Raw genomic sequence first — 13,552 nt, forward strand, 5'->3', positions numbered from 1 at the left:
GGGACCACGGTAAAACAAATTATAGAAAAGGCATTTGAAAAGTAGCAAAAATGAATAAAATAAATAAATAGGTTTCCAAGTGTGTTGTAATTTGATTTTAAGGTTTCCTGTGGTCATCAACCTTTTTAAGCCTAAAATCCCTGACCTCGGCCTTTAAGAAAGCCTTCTACCTATTGAAGAATTGATAGGAAAAGGCAGCCCAGGTTGTACTTCCAATTCCAGGATTTAGAGTTAGTTTTTATTTTTATTTAGTGATGCATCTATCGTGATTTTTTTGGCCAACTTTGATAATGATTGTTTTTTGTTTTTTTCAGTCAAAATTATTTATAATTTTATATACATATATATATATAAGGCATTTGAAATTAGATGCAACCACTGCATTTTAATCATGATCCAAACAAAGATGCTACACGTTGCATGAGCAGTTATTTTTTTATTTTAATTACATGTACAGGGTTTAAAGGGAAAAACAGAACGGTCTGTATTTAGCTTTGTGAAATTATGCTACATAAAGACATATCTGAATGAGACACAATTTCACTCTCTGACAGCAGGTGATTCTTATGTAACAGCAGTGATACAATATATCCTTTCTGTTGTAAACAACACTGCGATTATTAATATTCTAAGGAGAAGAAAATGCCATTGCCATCTAAACTTGTCTCAAGACAGTCAGTTCCCTTCAGTGACAACTGTCTTATAACAAAAAGAAAAACGTTAATAAAAAGCTGATTAAAAACAACCCACTGGGATTTTATTATTTTAGAAGAATTGTTGTACATGTATATGAAATTTTAAATTTGATTTTAAAATGTAATGCAACACAAAAGCTACATTTATTTATTTATTTGACTGAACATATGCGGAGTCTGTGGAGCCCCTGGTCCACTTCTGGAAAATGTGTTGTGGGGACCCCCAAGGGTTTAGACACATTTGGAGCATAAGTAGAGAGCTCTTTTGCCATTTGGATCAGGTCTTCTGCTGGTACTCTATTTTCAGAGACTGTCGGGAAAAAATGGCAATGTCTAAGTCACCAATGTCATCACTATGTGTCTACGATCAACTACTGAAATGTACACTGGTGGTGGTCGAGGAGATTCCACCCTTCTATGTAAAGCACATTGAGTGCCCAGAAAAAGCGCTATATGAATGTAAAGAATTTTTATTACAATGCCACAAATTACAGTTATATAACATGTGAAATATATAAAAATAACTAATGAACACAGGCAAGGTTATGTTCTAGAGAGTTCTATAATTTAAATTTAGACAACTCACCTGTTAGATAAACTTCTGATGACCTCGTTAACCAGATGTTGTAGTCAACATTGGCTATGGCATAACAGGTGTACACTCCTATATAATTTAAATTTAGATAACTCACCTGTTAGATAAACTGTTGATGTCTTGCTTGACCAGGCGTCACCAACCCTGGCTATGGCACAACAGGTATACAGTCCTGCATCTTCTGAGGAGACCTTGATGAGCAGCAGGGAACAGTTTCTCTTCTCCTTGTTTAGGAAGAGTTGCGTCCTGTCTACGTAGGCATCATCTATTTTGCTAATTTCATGTGAATGAAAATTCACTACTCTCAGATCTCTCTGCCAAACCAGTTCTTTAAGGTTATTAGAACAGTTGCATGGTAAAAGAACATCCTGTCCAACAAAGCCCGCCACATTAGATTTCATCATTTGTCCCACTGCAGAACCATCTAAAACAATAAAATAAACAATTATTACATAAATATACAAACAATAGGCATACTCATACAAATTTTTTTATAATTCTGAACCTATAAATAACTTTATTCATTCAAAAATATGACACAAAATTAGATCAGTTAACTTAAAAACTGTTTAGACTGAATATCTCTCACAAATGTTGATATTCAGATTAAATAACAAAATGAAAAATAACATAGCCATTCATTAAAAATGCTGAGATGCGACTTTGTGTCATCTATGGTCATGAGAAAAAAACGAAGAACAATTCCCTGTAAGATAAATATAACAACAACGACAACAAAAGGCTTTGCTCTAACGCAGTCCTTCTCAGGGGACCCCAAACACTGCATATTTTGTATGTTTCCTTCATTTAACTCACCTGATTTAATTCAAGACTTAAATTGACTGTGTCCTATGAGAGAGAAATATACAAAATGTGCAGTGGTTAGGGTTTCCCAGGACAGGTTTAAGAAGCACCGCTCTAAAGATAAAAGACAACTCAATAGTTTTAACAGTCAAATTAAATAAAATGTGCATGTATTTATAAAACCGACTATATCACTGTGAAATAATGTTCCTAATTTATTTCTAATCTGCAGAACTGTATTTATAGTTTCCTTTGCAATTGTTTGACACCGTTGTCCATCAACATATAGACTTACTCATGATCAGCAGAAGCGTCAGCAATGCCAGGGTCATCATGCCAGTCCAAGAGGATAGAAATGTTGAAGTAAAACCTAATGACCAGTAGGCTATATTTCCTGTTGCATAACGGAACTTTGTTTCCGTGTTTAACCACTGTTTGACGCACTTAACAGAATTCCGCGAACAGCTCCAATTAATCCGAATGTTACTGAGAAGTTTATACTTTTATAATTTTCAGTTTGCCTACCTGAAACAGACTTCTTTAGGTGGTAGACCTACATAACATAATTTTTGGGTGAAAAAATAAAAATAAACAATCACCAGTCTGGACAAAAAAAAAAAAAATGCAATGAATTGTTATGCAATGGCACAGGAGGACTTTAGTTCCCTTTCCATGCCATGTATTTTTTTTTATGCCTTTTCTCTGTAATTGCCCTGACTGAATAACTCCAACTTGGATTGTTGTTACAGATAGGAGCAATAATGATAGGGCAGACATTTTCACCACGCAGATAGGATACTTTTAATATAGCAAGATTGACAAATATGAATCCCACGCCTGTACATGGTGTACAATTTCCTATTAATTCATTAATTCAGGAATGTAGCCTATTTTTGATCTTAAATTTTAGCTAGACATAGGAATAATGTAGCCCATCTTACAGACATCCTTGACCTAACTAGGGAGAGGAGCAACAAGGCAGCCCAGATTGTACTTCCAATTACAGGCCCTATAGTTAGTATTTTAATTAGTATTGCACCTAACAGGATATTTGGTCAACTCTGTTAATGATTGTTTTTGTTGTTGTTGTTTTTGTTTTTTTATGAAGGCAAAACAAATCTGTAGGCATTTGAAATTAAAGGCAACCACTGCATTTTAATCATGATCCAACCAAAGATGCTACACACATTTTTTTTATTACTTTAATTAGATTTACAGGATTAAAAAAAACAGACTGTTCTGACTATAGTTTTGTGAAATAATGCTGCTGCTGCTGCTGCTGCTGCAAAAAAAAAAAAAAAAGAAAAAAAAAAATATATATATATATATATATATATATATATATATATATATATATATGAAACAAACTGAAGAAAGTCTGAATGAGAAGCAGTTTCCCTCTCTGACAGCAGGTGGCACTTAAGGAACAGTAGTGATACAGTGTTTCCTTTCTGCTGTAAACAACACTGCCATTATAAATACTACTTTATACTAAGGTAAGAGGGGAAGAAAAAATGCCATTGCCATCGAAACTTTTCTCAAAACAGTCAGTTCCCTTCAGTGACCACTGTCTTATAACAAGAAAAGTTGCTGTAAAAGACAGTGTAATTAAGGGCAATATCTAAGTCAACAACGTCATCACTATCTGTCAACGATCAACTACTACAATGTACACTGCCACACATTACAGTTCAAAATGTGTGAAGTATATAAAAATGACTAATGAACACAGTCAACATTAAGTTCTAGGGAATTCTCTAATTCACATTTAGACTACTCACCTGTTAGATAAACTTCTGATGACTGCCTTGACCAGACCTTGTCCCCAATACTGACTAAGGCATGACAGGTGTACAGTCCTGCGTCTGCTGAAGAGAAGTTAAGGAGCAGCAGGGAGCAGTTTCTCTTCTGCTTGTTTAGGAAGAGTTGTGTCCTATTTATGTAGGATTCATCTATTATGCTTTTGTTGTGCGGATGAACATTCACTACTCTCTGATCTTTTTTCCATATCAGTTCATCAAGGTCATTAGAACAGTTGCATGGTAAAAGGACATCCTGTCCAACAAAGCCTTTCTCTTTAGATTTCATCATTTGTCCCACTGCAGAACCATCTACAGCAATAAAATAAACAATTATTACAGTACATATATATACAAAAGAGTAGGCATACTCATCATAGCTAATACTCAATTTCACTCTGTCTGGAGCATCCTGATTTCTTATGTTTTTGTGTAGATTTCACAGAATTGTTTAATGTTTCCGAACCTATAAATAATTTAAAATGAAAAATAGACTTTATTGTTGGTCTGGTCACATTCTTTTACTTAGTATATCATTTTTGTACGGTGCCTGGGAGATGACATGGTTGGTACACTTAGTTCCTCTTCAGGAACTCGAGCTGCGTCCAGAACGATTGGGGAACGCGTCCAGCGTGACGTCTCTGAATAATATGTATAATCAGTCCAAAGGAAGGGCGAGACGTCATAGGCGGGTGACCAGGAAGCATAAAAGCAGGAGAGGCACAGCTGGCCCCAGCCTTGTGTCTTCAGCAAGCGCTCTGTGTGTGTGTCAGCCACTATTTGTTTGTGAGTCTTATTTAGTGTCGTTTGTCCACTGATAAACTCCATTGTCAAAGCTTCAATCAAGAGAAGTTTTGGGCGAGAGCAGGCAGCGCTCAGGCTGTGTGTTTTTCCCTGCCAAAAAAAAAAAAAAAGGGTAGTGACACACGCAGCTTGTGTGTTGACTGCTTGAGAGTGAAGCGCGCAGTGTCAGCTCTCGAGGGAGTTGACGGCTGCGATGCGAGCCTTTGCTTCACTCTCAGAAGGCTCTCTTTGAGGAGAGAGCTTTCACTGGCATTTCTCGCAGGGCCAGTCCCGTTTTCGCCGAGGCAAAACGGTGGTTGTGCTCGCGGGACTCGCTTTCGGATCTGCTGGAAGGAATGTAAGACGGGCAAGTCCCTATCTTCTTTCTTAGCCACCAGATCCGGCGCTCGCTTTCGGTGGTCGGAAGCCTGCGTTTGCGGTACTTTCTCCCCGATGAGAGGGCGCGACGGCGCTGCCTGTCTTTCTCTGAGGAAATTGATGTGGATAGGCGTCGATGAGCTCGCCAGTTACACAAGCACCAGTCACACAAGCACCAGTTACACAAGCATGTTATGCCTAATATTAACGTAAGCGCTCCGCTCTCGCCGGGCACGCTCTGAGGAGTGTGTCCGTGCATGCGATCCTGCGGTCGCAGTCTCGCTGGTGCTGAGGCACGGCGGCGACAACAATAGCAGGAATCGCACATGATCTGGTGAACGGGTTGGAGACGGCTCGTCCTATCTCCGCCCGTGTTCACTAGATCTAGAGCTCCTGCTCGAGGCCTGGAAACCAGCGCTGCGGTTCTTTCACCCTCTGAGACAGCTCGCTGCTGCTGCTGCATGCTCTCTCGCTGGGCACGCTCTGAGGAGTGTGTCCGTGCATGCGATCTTGCGGTCGCAGTCTCGCTGTTGCTGAGGCACGGCGGCGACCACGATAGCAGGAATCGCACATGATCTGACGAACGGGTTGGAGACGGCTCGTCCTATCTCCACCCGTGTTCACTAGATCTAGAGCTCATTCTCGAGGCTTGGAAACCAGCGCTGCAGTTTCTTCACCCTCTGAGACAGCTCGCTGCAGCATCCATATTTCTCTGAGGAGATTTATGTTATTTGTGTGACTGAGTAGCATAAAATAATATATATATAAAAAAAAAGAAATGAGCGCTGCCGAGGCAACGCGTGTATTACATGGCTTCATTTTTATGTGAGTTTTTCTACACCAGATCGTGTTGACTAGTCTGGTTGCTGACTACATTTAATTCTAAGGAATAAAATGACATATTTATCTGACTATGTGAAGTTAGATGTACAGGGGCTCTAGGGATGTGATTTCTTTTGTGAGAACACGTGTGTACCGCTCTTCCTCTGAGGAGGTTGAGGCGGTCAGGGGCTGCTGGGCGGAGCAGTCCCAAACGTGTTCCAGCCCCACGTGCCGGGGGTGTCACTTTTGTACTCAGCAGACGCTAGAGTCAAAGTGGCGCTCCCAGGCCGAAGGCTTCTAGTGGAAAGCAGTTCTACGGACTGTTGTTTTCGCTGGATAGCCTTCATCATAACGTCCTGACGCCTAGGACGTTTTGAGGGCCAGCTCCCTCTGGGGAAGAGTGGTGTACACCGCATTACACGGTGCCCGTCTCTTCTCAGTGCCCTCAGGAGATCATTCTGCCAACCCTGCCGTTGTTCCAGGGCGCAGCGATCTCCGGCGAGCACTTCTCTCAGTTACCGCCCGGAAACGTAGTGGTGCTGAGAGGCTCGCTACCTCTATGGAGGTCTCTAGAGCAGCTAGTACGGTCATCTCCTGCCAGTCCACCGCTTCAAGGCACCGAGCTAGTGGCTCTAGGCGCACCAGAGGCCAGTTTTGCGAGACTGGTTCCCTTAGGAGGTCACATGGCGGGGTGGGAGCCCCTGCCAAGTGTACTTCACGGGGTCCTGCCCCGAGCAGGCTCTGGTCTAGTCTTCCTGACAGACGATATGGGTCTGAGGACCGTCGTTTTTAGGAGACTTCAGCTATGATAGTCCTGATGCTGCGGCTCAGGACCTCGGAGGGCAGGCCCCTCTGGGGAAGAGCGGTGTACACCGCATTACACGGTGCCCGTCTCTCCTCAGTGCCCTCAGGAGATCGATCTGCCAACCCTGCCAGTGTTCCAGGGCGAGCGCTTCTCTCAGTTACCGCCCGGAAACGTAGCGGTGCTAAGAGGCTCGCGACCTTCTGGGAGGTTTCCAGAGCAGCTAGTTCGGCCGTCTCCTGCCGGTGCGCCGCTTCAGGGCACCGAGCTAATTGCTCTGATGCAACCAGAGATCAGTCGTGAGAGGCTAATTCCCTTAGTAGACTATATTGAAGTGTGAAAACTACTGCCAAATGTGTCTCAGTGGGTCCTGCACACTGTAGTGAGAGGCCACCGAATCCAGTTCTGGTGGGCACCAAGCAGGCTCTGGTAATGGAACAGAAGTAGACTCTCTCTGAGGATGGAGACCATCGAGGTGGTCCCTCCTTGGGTTGCAGAGTCCGGGTCCTACAGCCGGTACTTCACTGTTCCGAGGAAGGATGAGGTGTTGTGTCCTTTTCTAGATCTGTGCTTTTGAACCTCTCAGTCAGGGGACTGAAGTTTAGCACGCCTGCACAGGCCAAGTCCGAGGACTTGTGTGTCACAATCTATCAAAAGATGCACTTATCTCCATCCTTCTTCATCGGAAGTTCCTGAGGTTTGCTTTTGGGGACAAAAGCCTACCAATAAGGATCTTCCACTGGCCTTGCACTCTCACCCCACACTTTCACGACTCAACCACATTGACGATTGGTTGATATCAGCTCAATTTGAGCAGATGACAGTTCGGCACCGAGGTGAAAGAGCTGGGGTTAAGACTTAACGCCAAGGAAAGTGTGCTTTCATGGCACATCAACTGCCTGGAGATGCTGGCCGTGCTTCGTGCACTTCGTTAATTTCTCCCAGACCTAAGAGGTCACCATGTGTTGGTGCGCACCGACAACACAGCGGTGGTCTCTTACATCAACCACCAAGGAGGTCTGCACTCACCCCGTTTATACAACTAGCGTACCAGATCCTTGTGTGGGCCCAGGACGAATTCCTCTTGCTCAGAGCAGTTCACATTCCTGGGCATCTTAATATGGGAGCATGCATCCTGTTGAGCAGGGGCCGAGGCCTGGGGAATGGTGGCTTCACACTGAGGTGATGAAGCAGAGTTGGAGATGTTGGCCAGACTCGGGTAGATCTGTTTGCGACTCGAGAGACATCGCACTGTCCCCTCTGGCTTCCTCTGACTCATCCAGCTCCACTGGGGCTGGATGCCATGGTACACGACATGGCCGAGGCTTCATCTGTACATTTTCCCCCGATTGCTCTGCTCTCGGGAGTTCTGGAGAGAGTGTGCCGGGACGGAGTCCGGCTGCTGTTAGTAGCCCCGTTCTGGACAGGCCGGGTATGGTTCCTGGGCCTGATTTCTCTTTTTGATGGCACTCCATGGGAGGTTCCCGTCAGGAGAGATCTCCTCTCGCAGGCGGAGGGTGCGCCCCCGCATGGAGCTTAGAGGCTGTAGGTGTTGTCTCTAAGGAGGCACAACTCTTAGCTTCCGGTCTCTCAACCGAGGTTGTAAGACCGTTCTCCAATCCAGAGCTCCCTCAATGAGGAAACTGTATGCCTTGAAGTGGAAGCTTTTCACTTCTTGGTGCGGAGACCGCCAGCTCGACCCAGTTAACTGCCCGGATGGTACAGTGCTGGAGTTCCTGCAGGCTCTCCGCAGGGTTGACCCACTCCACCTTGAAGGTCTACGTGGCGGCCATGGTGGCCTACCACGCCCCTCTCGGTGGCCAGTCAGTGAGCAGAAACCCTCTGGTTACATGTTTCCTCCATGGTGCGCTGAGGCTGAGGCCTCCGGCCAGAAGAAGCTTATGCTAAGCGGTGATCAGGATGCTGTCCTAAGCCTCGAGTCCTCTGATCTCCCCTCTCCCGGGGGTCAAGGCTCACTCCACTAGAAGTGTGACAGCCTCCAAGGCCTTCCTAGCAGGTGTCTCTATGCGTGACATCTGCGAGGCTGCGGGGTGGTCCACCCCCTTGACCTTCGTAAGATTTTACGGTCTAGTTTCACGAACCGCTCCAGGCCCCTCTGTTCTCTCGTCCTAGCTGTGCAGTTTCCCACACTGGCAAAGATTTGTAAGTCTGGCGGCGTGGGCATTCTCGTTCCCCAAACGTTCTCGACGCAGCTCGAGTTCCTGAAGAGGAACGTCTAAGGTTACGTATGTAACCCTGGTTCCCCGAAGGAACGAGACGCTGCGTCGCAGTGCCACACTTCTGGCATCTCTGGCTGGCGCTTGCTTCATCCTTTGAGGCTGGGGCCGGCTGTGCCTCTCCTGCTTTTATGCTTCCTGGTCTCTGACGTCACCCGCCTATGACGTCTCGCCCTTCCTTTGGACTGATTATACATATTATTCAGAGACGTCACGATGGACGCGTTCCCCAATCGTTCTCGACGCAGCGTCTCGTTCCTTCGAGGAACCAGGGTTACATAAGTAACCTTAGACGTTTTGTGGCCACGAGATATTAAACACAAAACACAACACGCTAATTTATCATCACGTCAAAACTTTATTGGCATAAATGATAAATGAGCCTGTTGTGTTTTCATTTATAAATGAAAATATGTGAATGATTAATTCCTCAATGAAACACTATAGTATTTATAATTATTCTCTATTAATTAGCCAAAATAAAATGAAATGTATTTTAGATTTAAACTGCATTCCAGCATAAATTCCAGTCAGCAAAATCAAAGGTTGATTTTCATGTCAAGCATTTACTGTAAGCTATTATTTTCAAAAGTATTAAGAACATTAAGTAAAGATATTGAAATGAAGCAAAAATTAATATAAACGAATATAAAATTTAATCAATAATAATAGTGTAATAATAATAATAATAATAATAATAATATACAAATATTACGGGGGAAATATGTGCAGTTAATCGACTTACAAGACTGTAGGATGGATAAAAAAAAGTTCTTGTAGGCCTATTTTATATTATTAAACTTCATGTAACATTTATTCATGATAAACTTCATTTGAATGCTGACTATCGCACGTAATAATGTCAGGTAGCCAAGGCATATGGTTCATATAATAATTTAATATTTTCTATAATAAATAATATAATAATTTCTTAATTCCAAATAAAATATTAATAAATAAGTCTCTGATAATCCCAGGTTGCTATGGTCACACATGTGGCTGCAAGACAACTCGCGGCTGCAAGAAAAACTTGTTGTACCACGAAATAATATCAACCATGTCATCTCCCGTGCACCGTATTTTTGGTATATTGTGTTATATAAACTGATCAATCTATCTATATCTATCTATCTATCTATCTTTATATATATTAGGGGTGTAACGATACGCGTATTCGTATTGAACCGTTCGGTACGACGCTTTCGGTTCGGTACGCGGTACGCATTATGCATACCGAACGGTTCTTTGGACTAATTAATTATATTTGAAAAAAAAAATATAATGATATGCGTTCAACAAGGTAGCCCAATAACCCAAACGACGTAACAGGCAACGCCCCTGACACCCCCGAAGAAGAAAAAAACACCAACTTATGTTTATGTTATGTTATGACTCAGCAGGCGCTCGCTCACTCAGTACGCGCTGAAGGCTCGTTGCAAAATGGCCAATGCGTTTAACAGACTAGAAAAAGAAGATGACTCTCAAACATATTGTTTGAGATGCATGATTCCATCTATGAGCTGCTCGATCAGAGTGACATGAGAGCCCCTCCTTAGAACATTATTTGTAAATCCATGTTATGGTAAGTGTGCACGTGAAGTCTTTGCACACTTTCTGAAATCCACACTGTGGTAAGTTTGCACACTACACTTAGGGTCCGTTCACATATCGCTCCTAAAAACGCGTGGAAAACGCTAAGCGCGTCTTTCTCCTCCTTTCCAAAGCGCTTGGGCAGAAGCGCTCATGAGGCGTCTGTCTTTGCTAAGCAACAATGACGTGCTCTCTCCATGAGACGCGGAAATTTCAGCGAAGGATAAATGGATTTGCAGCTCTAAAAATCGCTTGCAGTAGCTCTGCTACTAAATTTATTTCAAAATTGCAATCCATATACAACTATAATCAGCTGTTCCTTCATCTTGGCTGAGTTTTCAACGTTGTTATGGGAAAGGATGAAGCTGATTGGTTAGTTCTTGTCACATGACCCGCGGTGCGCTTGCGGCATTCTGAAAAGTTGAGATGTTTTTGCATTTTGCTGTATCTAAAACGTACCGAACCGAACCGAACCGTGACATCAGTGTATCGTATCGAACCGAACCGTGAATTTTGTGAACCGTTACACCCCTAATATATATATATATATATATATATATATATATATATATATATATATATATATATATATATAGATAGATAGATAGATAGATAGATAGATAGATAGATAGATAGATAGATAGATAGATAGATAGATAGATGGATAATAGATAGATAGATAATTGTTTTTGAAGGGGGAAAGGTTATTCATTACCTATCAGCAGGGCCATGCACAGACATTTTGAGGGGCAATGGCTCAAACCAAAAGACGCACAAGGAAGGTGGATTCTTGTTAATACGAATTATCCAGTTACAAATGTACAGTTATAAGAGAAGACAGCACACTCTGTAATAATTAACTTTATTGTAAATGTTTTGATTAGAGTGGTCTCTCCCTCACTCTCTGAGCCTGCTTCTGTCTCATCTTCAATAGAAGTAGGGGAGAGTGGGGTAAGTTGAGCCAGTGGGTAAGTTGATCCACTCCCTGCATCTTGGCAACTATACAGTTTTAGTGTTATGTGACCATGTATTTTGGAACCATGCATAATTTCTGCCAGATTGTGAAAAGGAGAAACGCATTAGGGGAATGGAAGGCATGCCCGTAGCCAAGGTTTGAAAATGTGTGTGGTCTAGGTGGGAACTGCTATAATAACCCCACTCATTATACACACTAAACACTAAAGAGACAGATATAGATGTTTGTGAAAGATGTTTTCTCTATTTTGGAATAACATTGCACCATTACTTTAGGTTAGGGGTATATAATTTTATCAGTTTTGTTTTTATTATTATTATTCAGTAATATATATAGGCCTATTACTGTTATACTTTTCTTTAATAACCATTGAATGTTGCTGGCACGACTTTGTAAAAATTTAATATAAAATAGCATAGACATAACATACTTGTTCTAAAGATCTAAAGATCACTAGTGTTGTATGCTACAGTTTTGATAATGGGTTAACGTTTCTGACAGATAATATCATGATGTGTTTTTTTTTTTTTTTTTTTTTTTTGCCTTTCCCTTACCATATGTGGTATTCTTTCAGCAATAACATGTCTGTGGGCTCATTTGATTACCATCAGTTTAAGTTCTGGCAGTGTTGCCAGATATTGCTATGAAACAAATAAAAATAAAATAAATTTCCACCTGTAGTCACTAATGGCCAACAAACTCTCTGTTTAGTTTGTTTTTAGGAAGGCTACAACTTTGGTGTTTAACATATTGTTTCAGAGATGCAAAACAATTAAATATTGAAATTTAAACTTATTTATTTGATCCTCAAGATAAGGGAAAATGAAGCATAAGTACAAAGTGTCTATCCTATCCAAATGAAAGTATTCCTATCATTATAAATGATCAGAATGCATCTATGACAAAGGGTAAAATATGGCTTCTTATATTAAAAAAAAAATTTAAAAGTGTTCCCATGGCTCAGTTTGCCCCAGGTTTAGGGTAAGTTGATCGAAGTCGAGTCAGTGGGTAAGATGCACCATCAGGGTGTAAAATGACCATCTGACCAAATCTGATTCAAACCAATGTGAATTAAATAATAATAAAAAAATAATAATTTGTATTAATTAGTTAATTAAATGTAATAATTAGCTTTTACAGACAGTCATATTTTGTTTTCTTAAAGTTAACTTTAACAACATGAAACCAACCAAATTAAGTTTAAATTTCAATATTTAATTGAAAGAACCCACCTTCCTTTTGCCGCTTTTTTTTTTTTTGGTTTGGGTCACTGCCCCTCAAAATCCCCCTCAAATTTATTTCTTTCAATTAATCTCTAGGTTTTAATGAAAGCCAAGATTTATACATCTAATTCTTGGGAATATTAAATAATAACCCCATTAATTACAATAAGTTCATTTAAAAATAACAATGCTATAACATATAGCTTGGATTTTAATGCATGGCTATGTTTTTTTAGGTTTTTATGAATGGTTCTTTTACAGTATCTAAAGATAAAAGACAACTCAATAGTTTTAAGTCAAATTTAAAAAAAAGTGCATGTATGTATAAAATCGACTATATCACTGTGAAATAATCTTCCTAATTTATTTCTAATCTGCAGAACTGTATTTATAGTTTCCTTTGCAATTGTTTGACACCGTTGTCCATCAACATATAGACTTACTCATGATCAGCAGAAGCGTCAGCAATGCCAGGGTCATCATGCCAGTCCAAGAGGATAGAAATGTTGAAGTAAAACCTAATGACCAGTAGGCTATATTTCCTGTTGCATAACGGAACTTTGTTTCCGTGTTTAACCACTGTTTGACGCACTTAACAGAACAGCTCCAATTAATCCGGATGTTACTGAGAAGTTTATACTTTTATAATTTTCAGTTTGCCTACCTGAAACAGACTTCTTTAGGTGGTAGACCTACATAACATGCATGAACTGGCACCTGACTAGCCGTGTGTAGACTACTGTTTTAAGCAACTATTTCGGGTGGAAAAAAAATCTCCAGACTGGACAAATGAACAAAAAATTCTCAATGAATTGTTGCATCAATACCATACGATGGCGCTGGAGGAC

At 41.2% G+C, this 13,552-nt stretch overlaps 1 protein-coding gene across 1 annotated transcript; it reads right to left on the reverse strand.

Moving 5' to 3' along the window:
• Positions 1-423: 423 nt before the first annotated feature.
• LOC113053078 (uncharacterized) lies at positions 424-13,447 on the reverse strand. The gene is made up of 4 exons (XM_026217744.1): positions 13,148-13,447; positions 3,876-4,205; positions 1,388-1,714; positions 424-1,005 (listed from the first exon to the last, which is right to left on the reverse strand). The coding sequence occupies exons 1-4, from the start codon at positions 13,185-13,187 to the stop codon at positions 848-850; spliced, it is 855 nt and encodes a 284-aa protein (XP_026073529.1). The 5' UTR covers positions 13,188-13,447; the 3' UTR covers positions 424-847.
• Between the last annotated feature and the right edge of the window lie 105 nt (positions 13,448-13,552).

The sequence above is a fragment of the Carassius auratus genome, chromosome 34 (genome assembly GCF_003368295.1).
Source record: "Carassius auratus strain Wakin chromosome 34, ASM336829v1, whole genome shotgun sequence".
NCBI lineage: Eukaryota > Metazoa > Chordata > Actinopteri > Cypriniformes > Cyprinidae > Carassius > Carassius auratus.